Raw genomic sequence first — 22737 nt, 5'->3', positions numbered from 1 at the left:
ATATTAGTGTAAGAGCTCGCCCATAAATGTAGCTAGATATTAGTCTATTAGATTATCCATAGTGCTTTGTTTTGTTGGGCCGTAGTTTTATTTAATTTGAGAGTTTGTGAGAAAACCCAGAGACACAACAATTAACAAGGAAGTTACCTGATGACTGTAGCTGACCATGGTGGTGGTGTAAATGTCGCTGTTGCGCGCCAGGGCGCCCGCCTTGACCGTGAGCTGCGGGTGCGTGCGCGCCATGTACTGTAGCAGGCACGGCAGGTAGGCTGCGGCACCTCGAACTACCCCCGCACTGTAGTACGCCCAGCCGCCGGAATCTTCGCTGAAAACCAACTGCAAGGAATAGAGACCAATTAATATTAGTGAACAAATAACGTTTGTTAATTTAAATCAGGAATTTTCAAGATTCTGATATGCTTCGATCATGATGATGAAAACATTGGTCATTGGACATACTTCTTCCACAGGGAACTAGTCAATATGGACAGTGCACTTACTGAGGGAGCTGGTAGGACTGCTAACGAGACACTACCATCTCAGGAGACACATTCAGTTGTTGGGAGTAGAAAACACCAATAGATGCAGGAAATGTAAAGAGAATGAAGAGACTCTAATTCACCTATGGTGCCAATGTCCCGCACTGATGGGAACAAGTCTCAACTACCTGAGAAGACACATTGTGGAACCAGAAGACATAGCCGCATATCCAATGACAACCCTGGTGAACTTTATAAAGGAAACGGGTGACTGTTAAAGGAATGAGGTAAAATGAGAGATACTCACGGGTCAGTGAGCTAATTCAACCATATCAACTTACGTCATTTTTAACGGTATCATATTTCAACTGAGAGTTACCAATATCATCTTCATTTTCTTAAAGCATATTTTTTTGACTGCTAACTTATGTACGATTGCAAGATTCTACCCAAACTAAATGCAATCTAGATAGTGTCTTGAATAAAAACATCCACTTTTAATTAATTTGAGTGGTCAGAGCACTTCCCTGAAAAGGAAGAGGTTCCTGGTTCAATTCCTAGATGCGACAGAATCTTTTTCTGTCTTTTCTGTTTCACATCTTTCATTTGAAAGTCGCTAATATCGTCTTCAATGAAAAATTATGACATCTGACACGGAATTTGAGGAACACTTTTTCGCAGATAAAATAAATATATTTGCAAGTGACAAAATGACAAGCGAATAAAATTTATTTAACCACTCAGAACATTAGAACGTCAAAAGACGTAAATATGATAATAGCGGTCAAGACATTAGAACGTCTTTTCACGTAAACGCGCGAGATTTTACAAAAATCGATTTATTTCCATCACTAGTATACGGATTGCCATGATTTAAAAAACAGAGTATCGATAATGAATAACGCTACGCGTCTGTATTCAAGAATATCTATGGAAAGTAGCGGTGCATTATCTAAGCCGATTGGATCTGTCATCTTGTTCGTTCATAATTTATTGCGTTTCTAAATAATTTATTAAAAATATTTTAGTTTGGACGGTTAATATTTTGAGGTGACTAATAGTTTTTAATTATATTTCTTCAGTATATAAAGTGTTATTTCTTTATGATACTCGGAAAAAAGTACATTTTTCACGGCTTTGAAATAATGCTAAGCGATTCTTACATATTTTTGACGTTTTCATAAAATGTATATTTAGATACGCAAATATTTACGTATTACAACACAATACGATAGTGGATTTCATAATCTTTCCAAAACATTTTTTAGAATGAGGCTACGTTTCCCAAAACGTGAGTTATGAAGCTTTTAGCAAAACTCGAAAATAACACAAAAATTATTACGTTTTAACAGTTCTCAAAGGAACACATAGTAAAAAAATGTCTTTGTCTGAGAGGTTAAGTATGCTAGGAGTATTTTTGAGCTCAAAGTACTATGAGATCTAGGCAAGTGCAGTGAGTTCCTAGCATTCCAAGGGTTAATAAATAAATTAGTGAGGTAATAGATTAAGACAGGTCCCATGAGCGTACCTTGAGGAACTCCTCAGCCAGGGCTCCCTGCTGGTGTGGTGCCAGCATGTCGATGTCTTGCTGCTGCAGATACAGAACCGAGGCACCTCCATTAGGATGCACGTCTAGGTAAATCAATCTGAAACAATTATAATCATTACAATTTGACACATCATAGTTTTGTTGAGATCAAGCATGTATGGTATAAAATATGGTATAGTCCACGAGAATGCTGTTCCATTTCACCAGGATACCTGCATATGGCTTCCTACTTTATATTGTGATATTATATTAAAAAAATTGTTGTTTGCTTATTGATTTAATAAATTAATATAAGGTTAATTGGCAAATCTATATATATATATATAGAAGAGTGTTTGTGGCGGGCGGGCAGCCTGACTTTTTTTTTCATACAAATCTACGAGATTGATGAAATTTTGCACACTTGACCTTCAAAACAAGAGGAAGGTCACTGTCTACAAAAGATTTCGAAAAACCACCCTCATCCCCTTTCCCCACCTCTTAAAGCAGAATTTTGGACGCTTGACACTAAACATAATACACAAATGAAAGAATATCTTTGTTTTAAACCACTTTATTACATTTATATACGTCGACCGGTTTCGGTTGAACTCAACCTTCATCAGGACAGTACAAATATAAACTTAGTTTATTTTTTCAGTTTATATTTGTACTGCCCTGATGAAGGTTGAGTTCAACCGAAACCGGTCGACGTATATAAATGTAATAAAGTGGTTTATTTAGGCAGTCAATATTTGAAATAAACAGACGGCAGTATTTTAGTTCTTGTATCGAGAACTCCGCATCTATCAACTACTTGTAGCAATCCGTGTATTCCCATCAAAACTAGCTAATTTTCCATAGAAAAGATACTGCTCATTATTTATTTCAAAAGTTTACGACAAGTCAACAAGATTATGGTTTTTTATTACATTCATTGAAGTTAAGTGACAGAAGAAAAAAATTTGATATTGTATATTTATACAAAATTAATCGTCAGGTGGATAGCCCTAGTATTAACCTGTTAACCGGGCGGGATGTATAAATACGTCAAACGTAAACAGTATCGGGTACGGGTAGGACTTATGTATACGTCCTTGAAATATATGTTGTGCCCTGGAACGAGCAGGACGTATATTTCCCAGCAAATCACACGGAAATTGAGTTTTGAATTTTTCATATTTTATTTTTTTAACTCAATTTTTCTATTTTGTTTGTGTGCTTTTGTTTATTGTTCTGTAATTATTACATTTTTTATATTTTTGGAATCTTTATAATTGCTTGTAAAATTACTAATTTTTTAATTCGATGTTTCCATTTTTACAATGCATAAATAAAAAATAAGAATATGAAATTACGTCCTCCGGGCGTGACATACTGATACGTCCTAGTGAAGGAGTTCGCGCCCGTTGGATGCTGCGTAATTCAAAACGGAATTCCCCGGTTAACAGGTTAATGTTGATTCACTTTCATGTTCCTACCATTAGATCAAAGTTCCCTAGTATGTATTATTGTGACAATTATTCAGGTTGAGGTTTCAGGTTACAATTCTATTATAAATAGATTACACACCATTGGCAACTCTTATGCTATGTTAGCTGATGTTTGCAATATGCCTTTATTGAAGTATAAAGATATACTAATTAAACATTTTAGCAGTGCATATTTTAAAGAGATCACTGCATAACAGGTTTTCTGTTTTGTTTTTGTTTCTTCTTTATCTCTTTCATTAACTTTGCACTAATGTATATTCTTTTTTATTTTGTCTTGTTTACCTATATAATCTAATATTTTTTTCATTTCTTTCTACATTGTACTATGACTGTCAATAACTATCATGTAATTAAATGGCACTTGCGTCATTAATTCTAAATAAATATAAATAAAAATGTCTGTTTGTTTAAAATCTTAAATCTCCGAAATTTTTTCACCGATGGCTTTGAAATTTTGACACAACGTTACAATCGAATATGCATGTGTTTTTATATACCTATAGTACATAGATGTCACCTGTGACAGGTAGAAACATGCTTTTTAAAAAAAACAGCGCCATCTGTTGGACATAAAATCAAAATGCGTGGCGAGGTAAAGCTAGTTCTAAATAAATAAACAGTGTTTTCAAAACAGAGTGACAACTTTTGAAAAAAATATATAGAAAATTTAATTGCCAAACTAATGCAATAACTGTATGGACTGGCACCCTCGCCACGGAGAGTTGATTGTTTATATGGGACAAACAAACAACTAGAGTTGCTTACTAAAACAGAGCAAATTGACTCGGTTACGGGACAAAATAAATTAACAATAAATAACATCTCCACAATGATTTATGTTGATCGTGCGCAGCTTATTTGTATTTACACAATTGTTTCATAAAGATCAAATAATGCAGAGGGTTTGTAATACGATAAGATGTTTATATACAGGGTGGCCAGTAACTAACCAGTTACATAACACCATAGACATCCAAATTTATAAGACTTGCCCTAACGTGAAAGGGGCCGTTCAAGTATTATGTAAGCACTATAGGGGGGCAGGGGGGTCTTTGCTTTTCTTATTTTTGATGACATGGGGGGTGGGGGGGTCGAGATAGTGATTACGTCAGCACTTCTCAGCAGTAGTTATTTTTTTTTACACATTGTCTATGTTTGAAAACCGAATACATATTCGGGGATTCCCACAAATAATTAATATGTTTAGGTACTCGCTTAAAAAACAGAATACATTAACAGAAAAATGCATATAGGTACCAATTTTTACGTAAGCATGGGAGGGGGGGGGGGGTAAGAGCTTTGCTTACTTTTGGTGACAAGGGGGAAGAGGGGGTAAATAATTGTAATAAATCTGCTTACGTAATACTTGAACGGCCCCAAATCTGTGTATCATTTCGACAGGCTGGAGACAAACCACGTGACCGTATTTTTGGCACCGGGAGGGTTCGAGAATGCTTTCAATAAACTACCACATCCGTCGTACACTGAACGCCGAAGAGCACCCTTTGAAATAAAAATACAGGGTTTTCCAATAAGAGGTGTTATTTTGAATAGCCCGCTATTTCGGTAGATGTTACTTTTGAAGCTGTCATTTTTTCAGCTGACATTTGTCAAGTAGAAACTACGCCATTAATAAAAATGGAACGATACACATTGAAATAATTAAAATTCACTTGAGTGAATCAAATGCAAATCATCTTGAGTGATGAGGCCCATTTCCACCTCGGTGGCTTCGTCAACAAGCAAAATTGTCACATCTGGGGCTCGGAAAACCCAACAATAACAGTTATTGTTGAAAAGCCTCTCTTTCCTCATTGTGTGACTGTTTGGTGCGGTTTATGGTCCGGCGGAGTCATTAGACCTTACTTTTTCGAAAATGAGGCTGGAGCAACAGTTACGGTGAATGGATTGCGCTATCGAGAGATGATTAATGATTTTTTATGGCCGGAATTGGATGGTATTGATCTGGATAACGTTTACTTTCAACAAGACGGCGCTATGTGCCACACAAGCAACGAAACCATTGATCTTTTACGATTGAATATCAAAATAACACCTCTTATTGGAAAACCCTGTACTATGCTAAAGTAAGGCAAAGATTTACAGAGCAGTCCATTGTGCCATTTTGTAGCGATGCTATAAATGAGCACGTTGGGTAAATTATAACACATTTCTAAAAGTGTCTAATATCTAAATAGTGTAACAAAATATTTAATTTTGGAAGCCAGCCCGTACTTTTGCTTACCTGGTTTGAGATTTGTAGTTAATTTACACAGCCGGCAATTTGAGCGCCATTGTAAAAAGAACTAGTAATTCGTAAGCAGATTTTATTTACGAGGATTGATTAGTGACAATCACAGAAAGGGAGACGGTCACACAACCTCCTGCGCTCCGTGCACTTGGTATTTTCCCCCTTTCCTTGATTGGCTAGTCTATCAGTTGTGTCTATGCATAACACTATTACTAAAAACCATAGAGTTTGCCGTAATTATTGCGCCGTGCGCCAGCTGAGTGTAATTTTTCACTTGTTTTATCCAAAATTATATTTTATTGAGTAGTCTTACCAGATAATATGTCGATGTATGTATATATCATAATTAGATTCCCCATAATAGCTTCAAATATAAAAACTATTTTTTTTACTCTGTGGTGTCACAAAAAAAAAAAAAAGTTTTATTATGTTTTCAATAAAGTTCAATATGATGTTTTAAATGTAAATAAGAACGTACAGTAAATACAAAAGCAATGGAGTGGAACTCTGATATCGGTGACAGATTGTTATTAATATTTTTAGTAGGCAAACGAGAAGTGAAAATATTTTAAACACAGTAATATGTTCCTATAATCCAAAACATTCAAAACCGGAGCCTGTTTGGATAAAATTTTCGGATTACCGGAATCTTTAAGAAACTGTGTTATTTTCTAAACACGTGAAAAGTTGGACGATTTCCACAGTATTTTAACGTAGATGCCATATATTTTATATTATATTTTACTGTCCAAATCGGATAATGTGTATCTGCCAATTTTATAAACACTTGTTAACTTTGTAAAACTCTCTCCGCTAAATTTCTTTAAATTACTCATTTTCTTCTATGGTCAACATCGTAGACAATCAAATTGATAGACTTGACCATCATGGAAAGGGGAACAAAGCAAGTTGCGGAGAACGGGAAGGCAGCGTGACCTTTCCCTTTGTGTGATTTGTCAATAAATGAATCCGACAGTATACAGGCATTGTAATATCGAGACTACCGAATTACAAGTCCTTTTTACAATGGCGCGCAATTTGCTGTTTGCGTAAAAAATTTATCTACAAATCGTAAATCGTGTAAACAAAGGGTTATGTCTGTTTCCAAATTGAATATTTTGTTACACTATTTAGAAACTTTTACAAATGTATCATAATTTACCCACCTCACTCATAAACATTCAGATCCTGGGCAGAAAAGTCCCACTATAGACTATGCTGCAAACCGTTGACTTACTTTAGCAAACTTTTCTGCGCTTGGATCTAGAATAAAATCTGTTTTGCCATCGGGCGCCCCCTGTAGATATAATAGTTTAAATAATATAATAATATATAATCATCTGAGTAGGTACTGTTGGAAGAAGAGAACAACAGATGGGGATAAACAGATTCTGTCAACATAAACAGAAAAAACAAAGCTAGACGTTTTTAAACAGACCACAGAGACGAGCAAATACAATACAGCAGTGGAGGAAGATTAATGTACCGCTACAACAAACATGTAAACATTCACTTAACAGAGCTGGCTAAAATTACTACTTCATAATGTATAAACTACACAGAGGGCAATTAATAGCAGGATTCCAATTAACACACTTCGGCCGTGAAAGGTAGTTCTACCCGTTCGGTCGATTGATGCTTAACGCCGGGAAGGGTAGTTTTACCTTTTGTGCCGACCTCATTTCAATGGCAGAAAAGACGGAATTATTCAATGTTTTTATATGAATATTATATACCAATCTCTTTGTAAAGGTTCCAACTATATGTACATAATTATCGAATCGTGATGCAAGTCTTCTTTTTATATTTATATTCGTGCCTTTCGTTTACATCGTTATTTCAACAAAAGGATAGTATATTATTTGTTATTGTAATTGTAATTCCTGGAATGAGGGTTTTTATGACCGTGAAACCCGATTCGATTCTCTATCTTGACGGCCGGCATAGTCCAGTGGTAACGCATTGGACTGCCATTCCGAAGGTCGCGGGTTCGAACCCGGCGTGCGCAAATAAATTTTATTTGATTAATTTGTGTTATTTCACAATTAATTAATTAAAATAATATATAGTATATTTGCGGCACGTTCCAGAGTGGAAGATACTACCAGTATCGCCCTGGTGTAAGACCACCATTCAGAATTGAAACGTTGCTCCAAATGGCTTTAGCCGTGTTTAGTGACTAGATCTGAATAGCCAGGTACTTCCCCACCTTCCTCTTTCCCTTCTCCACTTACCTTCAGCCTCACAACATCCCCCAATTGGGGATGCCATAGTCTCACTGGCTCCAGACGGGAGCAGTTGGGACTCTTGTGAGGTATTCACTATAAAAAAAATAAAAAAAACTCTATTTTGCTCCACTCAACTCTTATGTGCGAGCGAGCGAGAGATGTCGGACATATTTAAAGAAAGCAGGATGGGCAAATACCAATAGGCAGACCGTAATAAACATGTTACAAGGTTAATTGAGTTGCATTTCAAATAATATTCGATTTTCGTTTAGTACTTTTATAGCTTGGGTATGCTGAGTTACTTACTACGTAGAAATTTTTATTAAAATATTTTAATTACTTTCGAAGATATGGCGATTTAAACCAAAATAAAGAAATTAGCGCGGGACCTTTACATTCGCGCAGGAACTTATTATTTTCGCCCGAAGACACCGTAGCGATAGCACAAAAAATACCAGCTGGAAATGTGATAATCGGGATCCAGCCCAAATTTGACCCAAATAAGCAAAGTTTAAGGCAGATAAAACAAATCTTTTATGTGAATATCGAACAAGAGTCCCAGCAGCTCCCAACTGTCTGGAACGAACGAACCTATGTAATTCTCATTGGGGTATGTTGTGAGGCTGAATGTAGTGGAAGATGGGGAAGTGCCTGGCTATTCAGATCTGGTCACCAAACACGGCTAAAGCCATTTCAAGCTACGTTTCAACTGTGAATGTTGGTCTTACACCAGGGCCTCGATTCTCGATGATGTCATTCCACTTGAACAATGAGTGATTCAACCCATTCGTTGTTCGAGTGGAATTACTTTTGACGTTTGGCATATGTAAATGTGTACCTTGGACGAGACTCAATAATAAGAATGTCGACCAATGTATGCACTTTCTACAGCGATTGCGAGCGGCCTGGATTGGAGGATATAAAAAAGATTAAAAAAAAACATTTTCGGGTCAAAAATATGGTCACATGGTTTGCCTCCAGCTCGTCAAAATAATACTCAGATTTCGTGTTTAGGCAAGTCTATTAATTTGAATGTCTATGGGTTTCAGTGAACTTTAAAAAATATTGGTTTTTGTAAATAGACTGAATCTTTTCCCTTTGTTTGTATTGTCTATAGTGACCGTTGAGTTTTATAACTCACCGATGGTATTTGAGGTTGTGCGGGGTGACGTGATGCTGTGAGGACAGGGGGGCCCAGCCGTCGGGGGCCTCGTGCTGGCGCCGGCACTGCACCCCGATGGAGCAGCGTCGCACGCGAGCCCTGCGTCTGCATCTCCGGCAGCCTCCGGCGCTTAGGTCGTGCAGCTGGGATGAAGCACCTGCAAACGTACAATGGATCAAATACAGCTACCAACAAAACACCCTTCTCTTACTGTGTCTTTTGAAAGGAGAAAGGTTAGAACTCTAAATTGTCAAGGACACAAAGGACCGCACAAGATATATGCTTTCCAAATATGGAGTCCTTACTTCGCAAAGGATATAAATCTGTTAGAGAGAGTACAGAGACGTTTCACTAAAATACCAAGAGCTCTGAAAGATCTACGATACGAAGATAGACTCAAGGAACTAAGATTACCAACCTTACAAGAAAGAAGAGAAAGGGGTGACTTGATCGAGACTTTCAAAATTTTATCTGGACATTACAGTTGCCCTAGCATCCAACAAATCTTCACTACTAATAAAAATATAAATCTCCGTGGACACTCAAAAAAATGACCAAAACGCCTTTTGCATCTAATCCTAGAAAACACTTCCTTGCAAATAGAGTAGTGGATGCTTGGAACAAACTCCCACAACATGTCATTGATGCAACAAATATAAATCAATTCAAAGCTCTATTGGATTCACATTTGGAGAGAAGAAAGGACTTAGTTTAAACTTAAAACAACTCAATTACTGTCAAACTTGTTGTGAAATCAGATATGAGCGCATCAGCAGAATGCTGCCTGCTCATTACATAATAATAATAACAAGAGTCCCAACTGCTCTCAACCATCTGGAGCCAGTGAGACTACGGGATACCCAATTGGGGTATGTTGTGAGGATGGTAGTGGGGAACATAAAGCCGATTCTATTCAGATCTGGGAAAGCCATTTCAAGCAACGTCGCGATTTCAAGGCGATACTGAGAGTATACGCAAATATACTATAAATTATTTTAAATGAGTAAATTGTGAAAAAACACAATTTAATCAGATAAAATTTACTTGCGCACACAGGGATTTGAACCCGCGGCCACGTAGACCGTCTTTATTGTAATAAATTAGCAACTATAATGTCAAACATAGGGTACAGTGATTTATAAATTAGATACATAAAATGAACCATAGAAAATAATAAATAACAGTAGGTAATATATAAAGTATAGAAATGCATACAGTTAAGTTGAGGTTTTTCATAACCCACACCATTTTGCTAATTATTGTTTACCTTAGCTAATGATTGTATAACTTTGCTAGTTATTGTATAACTTTAAATTTTATTGTATAACTTTTTTTTAAATTTCCACAGTTCCGCCAAATGGTTCCTACCTTTGCTAATTATTGTATAACTTTGCTAATTATTGAATAACTTTACTAATTATTGAATAACTTTACTAATTATTGTATAACTTTGCTAATTATTGTATAACTTTACTAATTATTGTATAACTTTGCTAATTATTGTGTAACTTTGCTAATTATTGTATAACATTGCTAATTATTGTATAACTTTGCTAATTATTATGTAACTTTGCTAATTATTGTATAACATTGCTAATTATTGTATAACTTTGCTAATTATTGTATAACGTTGCTAATTATTGTACAATTTTGCTAATTATTGTATAACTTTACTAATTATTGTATAACTTTGCTAATTATTGTATAACTTTACTAATTATTGTATAACTTTGCTAATTATTGTGTAACATTGCTAATTATTGTATAACATTGCTAATTATTGTATAGCTTTGCTAATTATTGTATAACTTTGCTAATTAATGTATAACATTGCTAATTATTGTATAGCTTTGCTAATTATTGTATAACTTTGCTAATTATTGTATAACTTTGCTAATTATTGTATAACTTTGCTAATTATTGTATAACTTTGCTAATTATTGTATAACTTTGGTAATTATTGTATAACTAGCTGTACCCCGCCACGCGTTGCCGTGGCTCAGTCTGTCTGTGCAAATAGGGAAACATAGCGTGTGTTGCTTTTACGTCCAACAGACGGCTCTGTTTTAAAATAAAATAGCATGTTTTTACTTGTCCCAGGTGACAGGTGACATCTATATGATATAGGTAAATAAAAACACATGTACATTCAAACGTATTTGAATGCAATGTTGGGTCAAAATTTCAAAGCAATCAGTGAAGAACTCTTGGAGATTTATGATTTTGAACAAATGAACATTTACTTATAGATAGAAGACAGAACATAATAATTATTTATTTTACTGTGCAATGTGTGGTGGTTAGTGCGATATCACATTCAGGTGAAAGTATATATGAATCCTATAATTTCTATACCCGCTATATCCGATTTTTTGACAAAATGATCTGAGTATGACATCTTGTTCACATTTTTGCGAGCAACAAGAGGAGCCTAAAATTGAGTTTCAAAACCCTCCTTATCACGACCAAAAACCATGATAAAACTGCGAGTGAGAAACCAAATCCGCTATATCATACAGAAAGTTACTATCAAAACGCGCTATATCGGATTCAACCAATCACAAGCAGTTATTTTGCCAAAATACAATATGGCCGCCGCTCTGACGCCACGCTCGTGTGTCAAAATGATCTACGCGTGTGTTTCTAAACCCGCCATGTCGGCTCAGTTGACTTTCAAAAGCCTCTATATCACAAAGTGAGCATCAAAATCCGCTTTATCCATTTTATTTATTGAAATTACTTAATTATTGCAAGACATATATAGAAAAATAAATGCTTTTCGAAATTTTATTACTCCAATTCATTATATAAAAAATTGTAATACAATAACTTATGTACTCTAGAGATGTGACAGTTTTTTGTGGTTTTCTCCAAATCAATGAAAGTTGATATAGCGGGTATAGAAATTACAAGACTCATATGGAAATGTGAAAGTACAAGCAAAATAAAAATAACATCCTTTATTTTGTTTTCTCTACATAGGAGTTACATACACAAGAAATTATTTGCCTAGTGGGCCTATGTCATCTTTGGGGATGGTGTGTGGATGGTCTTTTTGAGAGGAAGGAGTGAATGTGGATCTTGAAGAGACCCATGTTGTAGGATGAAGGAAACACAGAGTTCCAGACCAGAGGTGGCTGCCAAATTCAACAGTAGGGCGCACTTGCGATTTGTCCAGGGTCAGAAGTTGTGTACTATTAAAGTATCTGCGGGCCCTGTACAGTACGCCCAGCTTCTGATAGGCTAACTTGACGCGATAGAGAAAAAAACGGTTTAAAAATTGAATGTCTGTTTACATGTCAAAAATTGCATTGTTTGTGGCCATAGACAACATACAGAAATGGTAATATTCAATTTGCTCCAAATAAGTACTGAACTGTACTAACATACAAAATTCACACATTTTAACAAATGTTTTAGTTTTATTTTTTTTAATTTTATAAAACCCAAAAAGATGGAATAAACACTTATAGGTGCATTCATTAAGGCGAAGCTTAACAATGCAAAATCACTATTTTGATTAATCTTTATAATGAATTGGTGTACATTATGAATACAAAAAAATGTTTTAGATAAATTAATGGTTTTCCTATCGTTTCCCTTGAGTAGAATACAAATAAAAAAATAAATTACAATAAAAAATATAAACGTAAACTACTAAAAAAATTTTTTTCAATAGAAATGTATGAACGCGTAACAGTATAATAGCTAAGATTATCTGTGACAGTTTCCCTTGATTAACTTTTTTGCTTTCTTATAAAATTATTTACAAAATAAATAAAAACTACTTTTGTGCTTGAAATCGAACGTTTCTATACTACGTTTGTCAACCGATTTTAATGCCCACTACCTACATTTGAGAATATAAGGCATACCAAGAATATACACATTTTTGGCTTGTAGCTTTCTCTTAAGTAGTGTTCACAGTGAGCTAGATAAATTTTTGGAATGAGCCAAGCCGAATCCAAAATCGAATGCGCGGTCGTAAACTCTATCGGTCAAGGTGTTTAAACGTGCTATTACTTGAATAGTTTTCATCAAGAAGGCCAAAGAACTTCCAGAGATTTCAGAATAAATCATCTTGATCTCCAAGGAAAGGGGCGAAAGCACCACTTACGGGATCCGAGCCAGCCGTAGGAGTAGCAGCTTGCCACACCAAACTACATATCAAGAGGTGGGTCAAATCCCAACACTGGAAGGAATGGAAGAAGGCACCCGGAATGAGGCAATCTAAAGTACTCATAAACGGACCGGACCCTAACCGAACCAGGCAACTACTCGATATGGACAGAAACTCACTGAGGGAACTGGTAGGACTATTAACGGGACACTGCCATCTCAGGAGACACATGCAACTGTTGGGAGTGGAAAACACCAACATCTGTAGGAAATGTGAAGAGGAGGAAGAGACTCCGATTCACCTATGGTGCCAATGTCCCGCTCTGCTGGGAATAAGGCTCAGATACCTGGGAAGACACAGTGTGGAACCAGAAGACATCGCCACATATCCAATGACAGCCCTGGTGAACTTCATAAAAGGGACCGGGTTACTGGCAAGGGAATGAGGTAAAATGGGAGATAGTACAATGGGCTTATGGCCTAAGTGCTCGCGGGAAACATAAGTAAACCGCCTCCGACTTTTTAAAAAAAAAAAAGAAAAAGTCTTGATCTCCAACCATGAACATTTTTAGTTTCCGAAATCAAGTTACGGGTTATTCAATAATATCTTAGAATGAATATAGTCTATAATTAAGTTAAGCGCGTGCTACCAGACAAACAAACAATAATAACCGATTGGGTTGATCTGTGCAGCGCCAGAAGGCAATAAGACTGTCACACGCGCACTGTATAAACTGCACAGACTGAGTAAATAGAGCAAGCCGTCTGCCGGGCAATAAATTAATAGCGCAAACCAAAACAAAACGGTAAATCCACATAGATTCAAAGTCATATATTTTAAATACCGAAATAAACTTAATTTTGTTTTTACACAGAATCCTCTGTGGAAAAATAAACTGTAGAAAAATGGAAAATACGTTCTTAGTTAGTTAGTACTTGTTTTGTTCGGTTAAAAGTACAATAATTAACAACTCCCGAGACGATAAGTTTATTATTTATAAAATACAACAGGTAGATGGTCAAAATGGAAAGAGCGATAAACACACGTACCGGGCCTTTTGTAACTTCGTTCGCATTGTAAATTCATCAGAAAGATACGCTCACTATTATTCTAGGTTATATTGTTTATTTGGAGATGGAAAGGTTGACAGAGATATTGAAAGAAGGGTAAAAGCGGGAAACTCCGGCAACTATAATATCGAGATAATTTTAAGATTAGATAAACATTAAACCTACCTAAATGTGGCCTACCACTCTACAAGATTTATATGAACTAATTGTATTGTATTACATTGAAGAAGTGCTCGACTAACCATTGCACGGTGGGGACGGGATTTATTTGTACTGGTGTACTGAAATCTCACTACCCGAAAAATATATAAAATTTCACGGACAAGTCACATACCCAATCAGATATCAAAACTAGCGATGAGTCGTTCATGAACAAGCCGCACAATTAAACTAGCACTTTTTGATGAGCCATACTCCTTTGACTCCCGGTAAAACGTACCACGACTCAATTGAACGGGTCACTCTTTTTTTTCAGGAGATGTTTTAGAGAAACAGTGCCATTAAAATTACCCAATTACGTACTCCGGTAGTCTGGCAGTCCGACATCCGGACTTGGATACATGTACCTAGACGTACTAACTACCTAGCATCTTGTTTTTCTCGTTGTACGAAGCAAAGTGCCGGTACCAAAAGTCTAACTGGTATTACGCACTCGGAGACGTGAACGGTGTCAGGCAGTCCGACATCTGGACATGGATACATGTGCCTAGAACTACTAAATACCTAGCATCTTGTTTTTCTCATTGTACGAAGCAGAGTGCCGGTACCAAGAGTCGTACGATTATTCATACGACTACACTGGGGTGCCGGGAACCGTATCGGGAAAGCCGTAGCGGGGAAGCCATAGCGGGGAAGCCATAGTGGGGAAGCCGTAGCGGGGGAGGGAGAATATCTGGTGGGAATAGACCATAATAATGCAAGTTATTTTCATAAAAAAGATTCCCTCTATGAATAACCGCCAACGCATCGATGCATTGTAAAAATGTAATGTTTTGCATTTTTTTAACGGATTTTATTACGCTTTGTTGACTATGTTATTTCTGTGTTGCAACTGTATTTTAGAATAAGAATGTCTGAGAAAAATAATGATGATATCTAAAAGACGATAAAAGATGTAATATTAGAAGTTAGATACACAATAGTAGATCAACACAAGAGAATTTCCTATTCAGAATCTTCTTAAGGCGATGCCATACGTAGTAATGCAAAATCATGTGTTTTTGGTTTCAAAATTTGGTCGCCTAGAAATGTTTCAGATGCTTTAATTAAATACTGCGAGTAGAATACATCTTGGCCTTTGAAATAATCGAGTATTTTTTAAATAAGTCTCTTTATAAGCCCAGAAAAAAATAATGTATAAGGCCTATGAAAACTGCTTTAAAGTTCAAAATCTCCTACTTACGAACCCATTTTCGGTTATGATTTTATTGTATAATGTGGCAAATTAAGTTATTTATAAAATGATCGAAAAAAAATTAAATATTTATGCCTGAACATCCACAAAATAAAATAAAAGGCACTTTATGGCCATGTTTTTTTCTCGCATAAATCAAAACAGGCGGATGGTGTTAAGCGGGAATTTAAACCTTATCGCCATCTACGTAAGGGTTGTCATTGATAGCGGCTCAATTTAAAATATTACACGACGTAGCGCATCGCCTTAATACCTTAGAAGATTTTTATGATTCAGAATTCAATGGATGTAACCTGATATAAATAATGCTGGTTTTACACAATGTTGTCATACAATAAATTTCTATACATATATGCACAAATACATATTTACAGTGAAGAAATGCATACATATTTCTGCATAATTTTTATTAACCCTTACCACTCATTTGTGGGGTGCCAGCCGACATCACTATTTGTACGCTACAACTCAGTTGTCGGCTGGCGACAAGACAAGACGTGCACGCGCGGTGTATTTTCGTGCGCAAAACTTGACACGTGACATTGTTTCTTATGATTACTCGATAAAAAAACATTTAAATTCACGTTTTCATAAGATTTTGACTGTTTTCTGTTTTTATTTTACTATAAAATAACCTTTGCAAATTCACATAACCTTAAATGGCGGGAACTTGGCGTGATATGGCATCTGAATACCAAGTGTTTTCGGAAGATGAATCTTATGAAAGTGAAAGTGAGATGCAGAGGAGCGATTAGAAAACAAGCAACAATTCATTGCCAAACTGGACAAAGGTTCTAAAGACTGTACTGTGTGCGATAACAGAAAGATTCCAGGGGGAGACGCGAAACAGTGTGGTTTTGTGAGACCTGTTCCAGAAAACCTTCCAAAATTATATTTTATATATTATGTTCCATCCTGGAGAATGTTTAAAAAGTACCATACTATGCTAAAATATAAGTAGTCCATACTGTTTTCTGTAAACTGTTTTTTATTTGAAGAATAAATCATAACGAATGAATTTTCTACGATTTTTTTTGTAACTGCCTATCAATAAATTAATACTTTGCCATTATTTAAATTAGACTTGGCTGACAAAAAATATTAAAAAATAATGGAGTGGTATGGGTTAAATTCACGGTAGGTGTTGAATGATGGATTCACAAATTACAGCATCCTATTTCTACAAAATATGGGTTGGAAGACTAAAGACTTATGATAGACTTGACTACTTATGGTAGACTAATGCCTGCTTTACACCATCTTTTTTTCATTAAGTTCTGTCTATTCCTAGTGATTCAGGATGAAAAAAACGTGTTCTATTTTGGTGGATGGTTCCGTGAGTGGTATATCTATGTTGGTACTGATTTTCTTAGTTATTACTGTTAGGTATTATGAATTTCATGTGAATTTTTTATTATTTGAGGTTCTGTTGTGAGGAAATAACTAAAACTAAACCCTTCCACACACTTTTCCACAAATGATCATCTAGTCAATCCACATTATGCAAGTGCATTATATAAACATAAATTATAAAGTGCCTACCTATAATATAACTTTAAAGAAAAATTATTTTAATTTACATTTTCAAAATTGAAACTGATTTGTCGGGAATTCAGATTATCCTGTGATTTTTCACAGATTCTGCGGCAGCATTGTAATATTTTAACAGAAATTTATTTTCAAAATTAGAATTATAATATCCCGGGTTTTTCACGCAAATAAATCGCCAAAAAGCATCCTACACAAAAAAAACGCCATGCGTTAATATCTCACCTCTCTTGACGAGTTCTTCTTCAGTAGCCCTGGCTATCTCCTTGCTGGGAATGAAGTCATCTTCTTCTATCTTTTCCATCTTTATCTCCGTCATCACCCCCACTTCCCTCTTCACACCCTCCACCTTCACGGGCTCCATCTTCACAGCTACCGCATGCTGCTCCGATGACCCTTCAACCTTCACTCTGCACTGAGTCTCCGCATGCCTCTTCCTACTCCTGACGCAGTTTCTGTTGAGCATCGTGGCCCTGTCCTGCTTCATCCGATGCGGCATTTCCAGATTACCGTAGCACGGTAACTGCCGTATCTTCGGAAGATTCGAAAACTTCACGGCGCTTACTGAAACTCCGCGGTGGTTAAAAAACAAGCGTTCACCTATCACAATCGGCGCAGCTACCACATTTCCTCTACTGACTTTAGGATACTTGAATTTAAACAGTTTGGTATGCAAAAAGGTATTGATTAAACGGATTTGTTTGGTGACGGAACCGAGAGTTTTGAAGGCTGTTGAATTGACGAAAAAAACGTTGTTCATTCTGTTTTGTTTGACGGAGGTTTGGAGCTCGAGTAATAAGTGAATACACATCTCCATGACGGAGTGGTGGGAGAGACGAGGGGGTGGATCCGAAGATATAGTCTCGAGGGTGTTGCTGTCGGAGCTGGTGTTGCTGCAGCTGGTGTTGGGGCGGGATGGAGAGGCTCTGAAGCCGAATCCTCCCGAGTCGAAGACAGGCCAGACTCCGGGTTTTCTAGGCACTTTGCAGATGGAGTCGTTGGGGGATTTGGAAACGTCTTCTGTGTCATCGTCCCTCTTGCGCTTGCGTCCTGGAAAATAATAAACATAACAATAAGTTTTACGTAAAATTCTAACTGCTGACAATTAGTCCAGGGTAGAATTTGCAATGGAGTATGTTTTCAACGGTCAATTTCCATCAAAGAGAAAAGATATTTTGAAAAACTAAGGCTTTTCGTTTTTATTAAGATGATTTATGGCAAAAGTAACAATTCTCCACAGGGATGGAACACCGCAGCTGCATTCAGGTACAGGCAGGGTCGGCCATAAACCTTAAGGGTGCAATTGGAGCAATCCGCTCTGATCGCCTACTTGCTAAGACACCAAGGAGTCAATAATAATATTTGGATGATTTATATAGTGCCGTTTTTGAGCAAAATCACCTCAAGGGCGCTGTAGCGCTGATAATACCTAACACAGCGCCCTTAAGGTTTTAACTAGCGCCTAGTGGCGGTTAGCCCTAAGGAGCAGAGGAGCAACGCACTCCCTAAATTTCTGCCAACCTAAAAATTCCCAAGCGCCGAAGAACATAGAAAATTTTCTACACACCTCGTCACAAAAATCGATTCAGTTATAACATAACACATAGGTACAAATATGTCTATACAATGCGCACAAAATCAAAGCGTTTTGTACCTATATTCAGAGTAGTGGTTCGATTCTCATTTCGCTAAAAGAATTTTTACATATTTTATGATTGAGTCGAAACCGTTGGTAGGTAAATTGCCTTGTAAAAATATTACCGCAAGGGGAACGGCGTTCCAAATTTTTAAACCATATCAAAAGGAACAGATTGTTCAGTAGATATTGTTGTCGACAATGTGTCTCTAATTTAACATGTTCTCTTTTTGTTGAATGTTTGGCTCAGCATCGGCCGACACACAGCAGAATGCAGAGACACCTTGTGACAGGGCAATATGTCATTGGGATTCGTTTTTTCGACAGACGACAAGAAGAACTAACAATGAATTTGACTATTAACATTGATTTTATTAAAAAAACCAATTTTATGTATTACAGTAGTTTTCAAAAGAAGTTTTATAGGTAATAAAGCAGATTGGTTGTGCGAGTGCGATAAACAGAACAGTTTTTTTGTTTACCGTGCTTAGTGTTTAGATGGGGATTCAAAAAAAAAAGTGCGAGATGTTCGAAATATAATTGGTTTCTTGGTTTCATCACTAGAATCACTTCGGACTTCAAAAACGTAAATACCCTTAGAACTCTTTACTGCTCCTTGGTTCGCCCCATCTTGAATATGCTTGTGTTATCTGGTCTCCTTTTTATGCTGTCCACATTCGACGCATTGAATCTGTTCAACATCGGTTCTTAAGAGGGATTGCTAGAGGGAGGCTAGGTTTAGAAAAAGGCAAATACTCATATGATGAAATTGAACTAACTCTAAACCTCTCTCCTTTGGAAGTCCGTCGGGAAAGAAATGACCTCATTTGCTTCTTCAAAATTATAAATAGTATTATTGATTCACCTACTCTACTGCAACTCATTCCCTTCAATATCCCCTCGCAAAGACTCAGAAATAATGAACTGCTCTTCCTCAACCATCATTCGACAAATTATGGATATTATTCACCATTGTCCAGAATGTGTAGACTGGTCAACTCAAGTCAAAACCTTAACTTTTTTGGGATAAGTCTGAATGATTTTTGCCAGTCGCTAAACAAGTGACGGAATATTATAAGTGTCCTGTGGTCCTGACCCACGGCGTATTCTTGACTTGATTCGACTTGTCACTTTATTTTCTTATATTATATCTACCATATGTCTTTGCTTTCATGTACCTTTGTCTACTCCTGTATTTTTCATTTTACTTTATTCGTGTTATTATTTTGTAATTCAGACGATATCTGTTAATAAATAAATAAATAATATCTCAAGTATTTCAGTTCACAGATCAACTATCAGCAGCTAAATTTCTCTATTGTGATAAGTTTCCTGAATATAGAACAAATTTTCCTGAACTCGATTTCTGTGCCTCTATAAATATGAAATATTTTGGATAAGTTTAAATTAAGGAATAAACTGTTTACAAATGCCGATGGGTCAATAAACTATTTTCGGATGCTTTTCCGAGTGTGTTAAATTGATAAAAAAATGTGTATAATCCCTGTGACATCGGTAGAGAGAGAAAGGTATTTTTCAACGTTAAAAAGAATTAAAACTTTCTTAAGCAATACAATTAGTTGAGATAAATTCAATTATTTGTCAGTGCTGAGCATTGAAAAACGCCTAATTCAATATATCGTCGGTGCATACATAATATGAACAATGTAAGCTTTAGTACATTCTGAGATAATCGATAAAAACTGTTTAAAAAAATAACGAAACGGAAAACGAAAGTTCTATTTATGAACAAAGTAGGAAATATACATTTTATTCAGTAAAATAAAATGTTATTTGCAAATATTAATTATTTTGTATCAGAAAATCACATTTTAATGCGATTTTGCTCACATGGTTCATATTCTGTGCACGGTTTTCGTCACATTGTTCATTTTCAATAGCAGCTGTCAAAATATTTCATTCAAGTCTTGTGTTTAAAGTAGAGATTTAAAATGGGAGACTATTATCACAAAATATATTATGTGAATGTAGTGGTGTGCAAAGGATATGACATTTTGTTTTATTATTTATATCAATTTTTGTATAATATTTTGGAAAAGTATAAATTATGTGAATGAAACTTTTTATTTTAAGATTCCCAAGTTTTAACGACACACATCTTTGTCATCACAACACCCATATTTACACAGAAGAAAATCCATCTCTAAAATATCTTAAAGATAACTAACTAACTAACCATCACGCCGTTTCTCCGCAGGGGTAGGCAGAGAGGACGGACCGCCAAACAACTCGGTCTTGGCACACATTCCTTGTCTCGTTCACATTAATACAACGTTTTATACATGCTCTTCTATTATTCTGACTCTTGACATGGTCCGACTCAAGTATCTGATTCACTTGGTCGTGCCATGTCTTTCTTGGGCGTCCTCGCCTTCTTCTACCATTCACATTCTTAGAGCTCTGCTAATTAAAACTAGTAACCTCCTGACAAGTTCAGTGAGTGGACCATTGCTCTCATTTTTCACACTAGTTTTAGTAAGTTTATTCTTTAAGAATAAATTTAATAACTCGATAATATTAATAGCATAAAATCATACTTCAATGAAATACATAATAGTAAAATAAACACAATATTATATTTTTTAATGATGTTTTTATTGGAATATAATTACTAAAAAAGAGGAAACATAATTCACACTTAAATTATTTGTTTTTTCTCCCACAATTCTACACATAAGTTAGAGAATCATAAAATGGGTGATGATCCTTATCTATTACCAGTTTTAACTCTTGCAAATGCCTGAATTTAGAATCTGATAAAGCAAGGGGTTTGGTGTATAGAGGCAATGGGGGAACATAGCCAGTCTTGCGGCGTTGGAGCAATTCCAGCCAATCCTTCGACTGGTCTAATTTATAGAGGATATCCCCCGACGATAAGTATTTAAAAGCCCTCAAATCTGTGACAACGGGATCCCCTACTTTCTTTCCCGGTCTCAAAGATGTTAGGTTTGTATTCAATGATTCGTAATTTTAAAAAAAGTCGAAGTGGACATTTTTTATATTGTATGGCTGTTTGGGTCGAGCCATTTGCATGCGAGATAAATAATCACTTGGAGAATATATTGGTGGCTTGAAGTAATGCTCCAGCACCGAATGGACATTGTCGGCTTCCATCATAGTATGGCCCTTCTCCAGAAAAATTTGATCTATTGTGACTGACGACCTTTTAGAGTAATCACTCAATGCACTTGCCAGTATTCTGTTCCGATTTTGGTAATTGCAACCATCGGAAATAAGGATGACATTCTTATACTGTAGGGGTAAGCTCTCCAGGTAGTTGATTATACAACTTGTGAATTCATTCGCGGTCACACCTCCATCTGCTTCATGCCACGTGTAGAGAGTGACATCTGCATTGTTTAGGACGTATAATGTGAAGTTGTGGAGTTGAAGTTTCTGCTTGTAGTATACAGCAGACGCTAGTAATTTGGGAGATAACAGTACACTCTGCAAGTCCATAGTGACAACTAATGTAGTCTCACTGGCAGATTCTTTTGCTGCATTCTTAGCAATTTTCGCTTGATCCTTGCGTATAATATGCTGCTCATAAACTTCTCCTCCAATAGTACCGCATTTAAAACCCACACAAATATCACATTGATCTTTGCGTGGGTGGTGAATGGAAACCTTTTCAGCTTTTAAAACGTCACTGAATAAGTTTCTGTTGACTTTTGGCACATTATTTTCAGTGCACCAAATACTGAAGACTGAAAGCATGTGTTGCTTCGATAAAAAGAACGATTCCACATATCGTCTATTTGTTTGTGATCTGCAGTAGTGACTCGGA

At 36.2% G+C, this 22737-nt stretch overlaps 1 protein-coding gene across 1 annotated transcript in view; it reads right to left on the bottom strand.

The window, feature by feature from the left end:
• The window catches only part of LOC149409814 (uncharacterized), a 50500-nt gene that overhangs the window by 19368 nt on the left and 8395 nt on the right, over positions 1-22737 (bottom strand). Inside the window, exons 2-5 of the mRNA XM_089649119.1 lie at positions 17519-18343; positions 9121-9298; positions 2008-2125; positions 148-336 (exon numbers count right to left, since the gene is read on the bottom strand). Coding sequence (XP_089505245.1) covers positions 148-336; positions 2008-2125; positions 9121-9298; positions 17519-18343 — 1310 coding nt within the window. The remainder of the gene's footprint in view (positions 1-147; positions 337-2007; positions 2126-9120; positions 9299-17518; positions 18344-22737) is intronic.

This window comes from Hesperophylax consimilis, chromosome 29 (assembly GCF_061612785.1).
Source record: "Hesperophylax consimilis isolate HC1 chromosome 29, BYU_Hcon_1.0, whole genome shotgun sequence".
NCBI lineage: Eukaryota > Metazoa > Arthropoda > Insecta > Trichoptera > Limnephilidae > Hesperophylax > Hesperophylax consimilis.
Note: the sequence above shows the minus strand (reverse complement) of the source record. Positions and strands in the feature narration are given on the sequence as shown.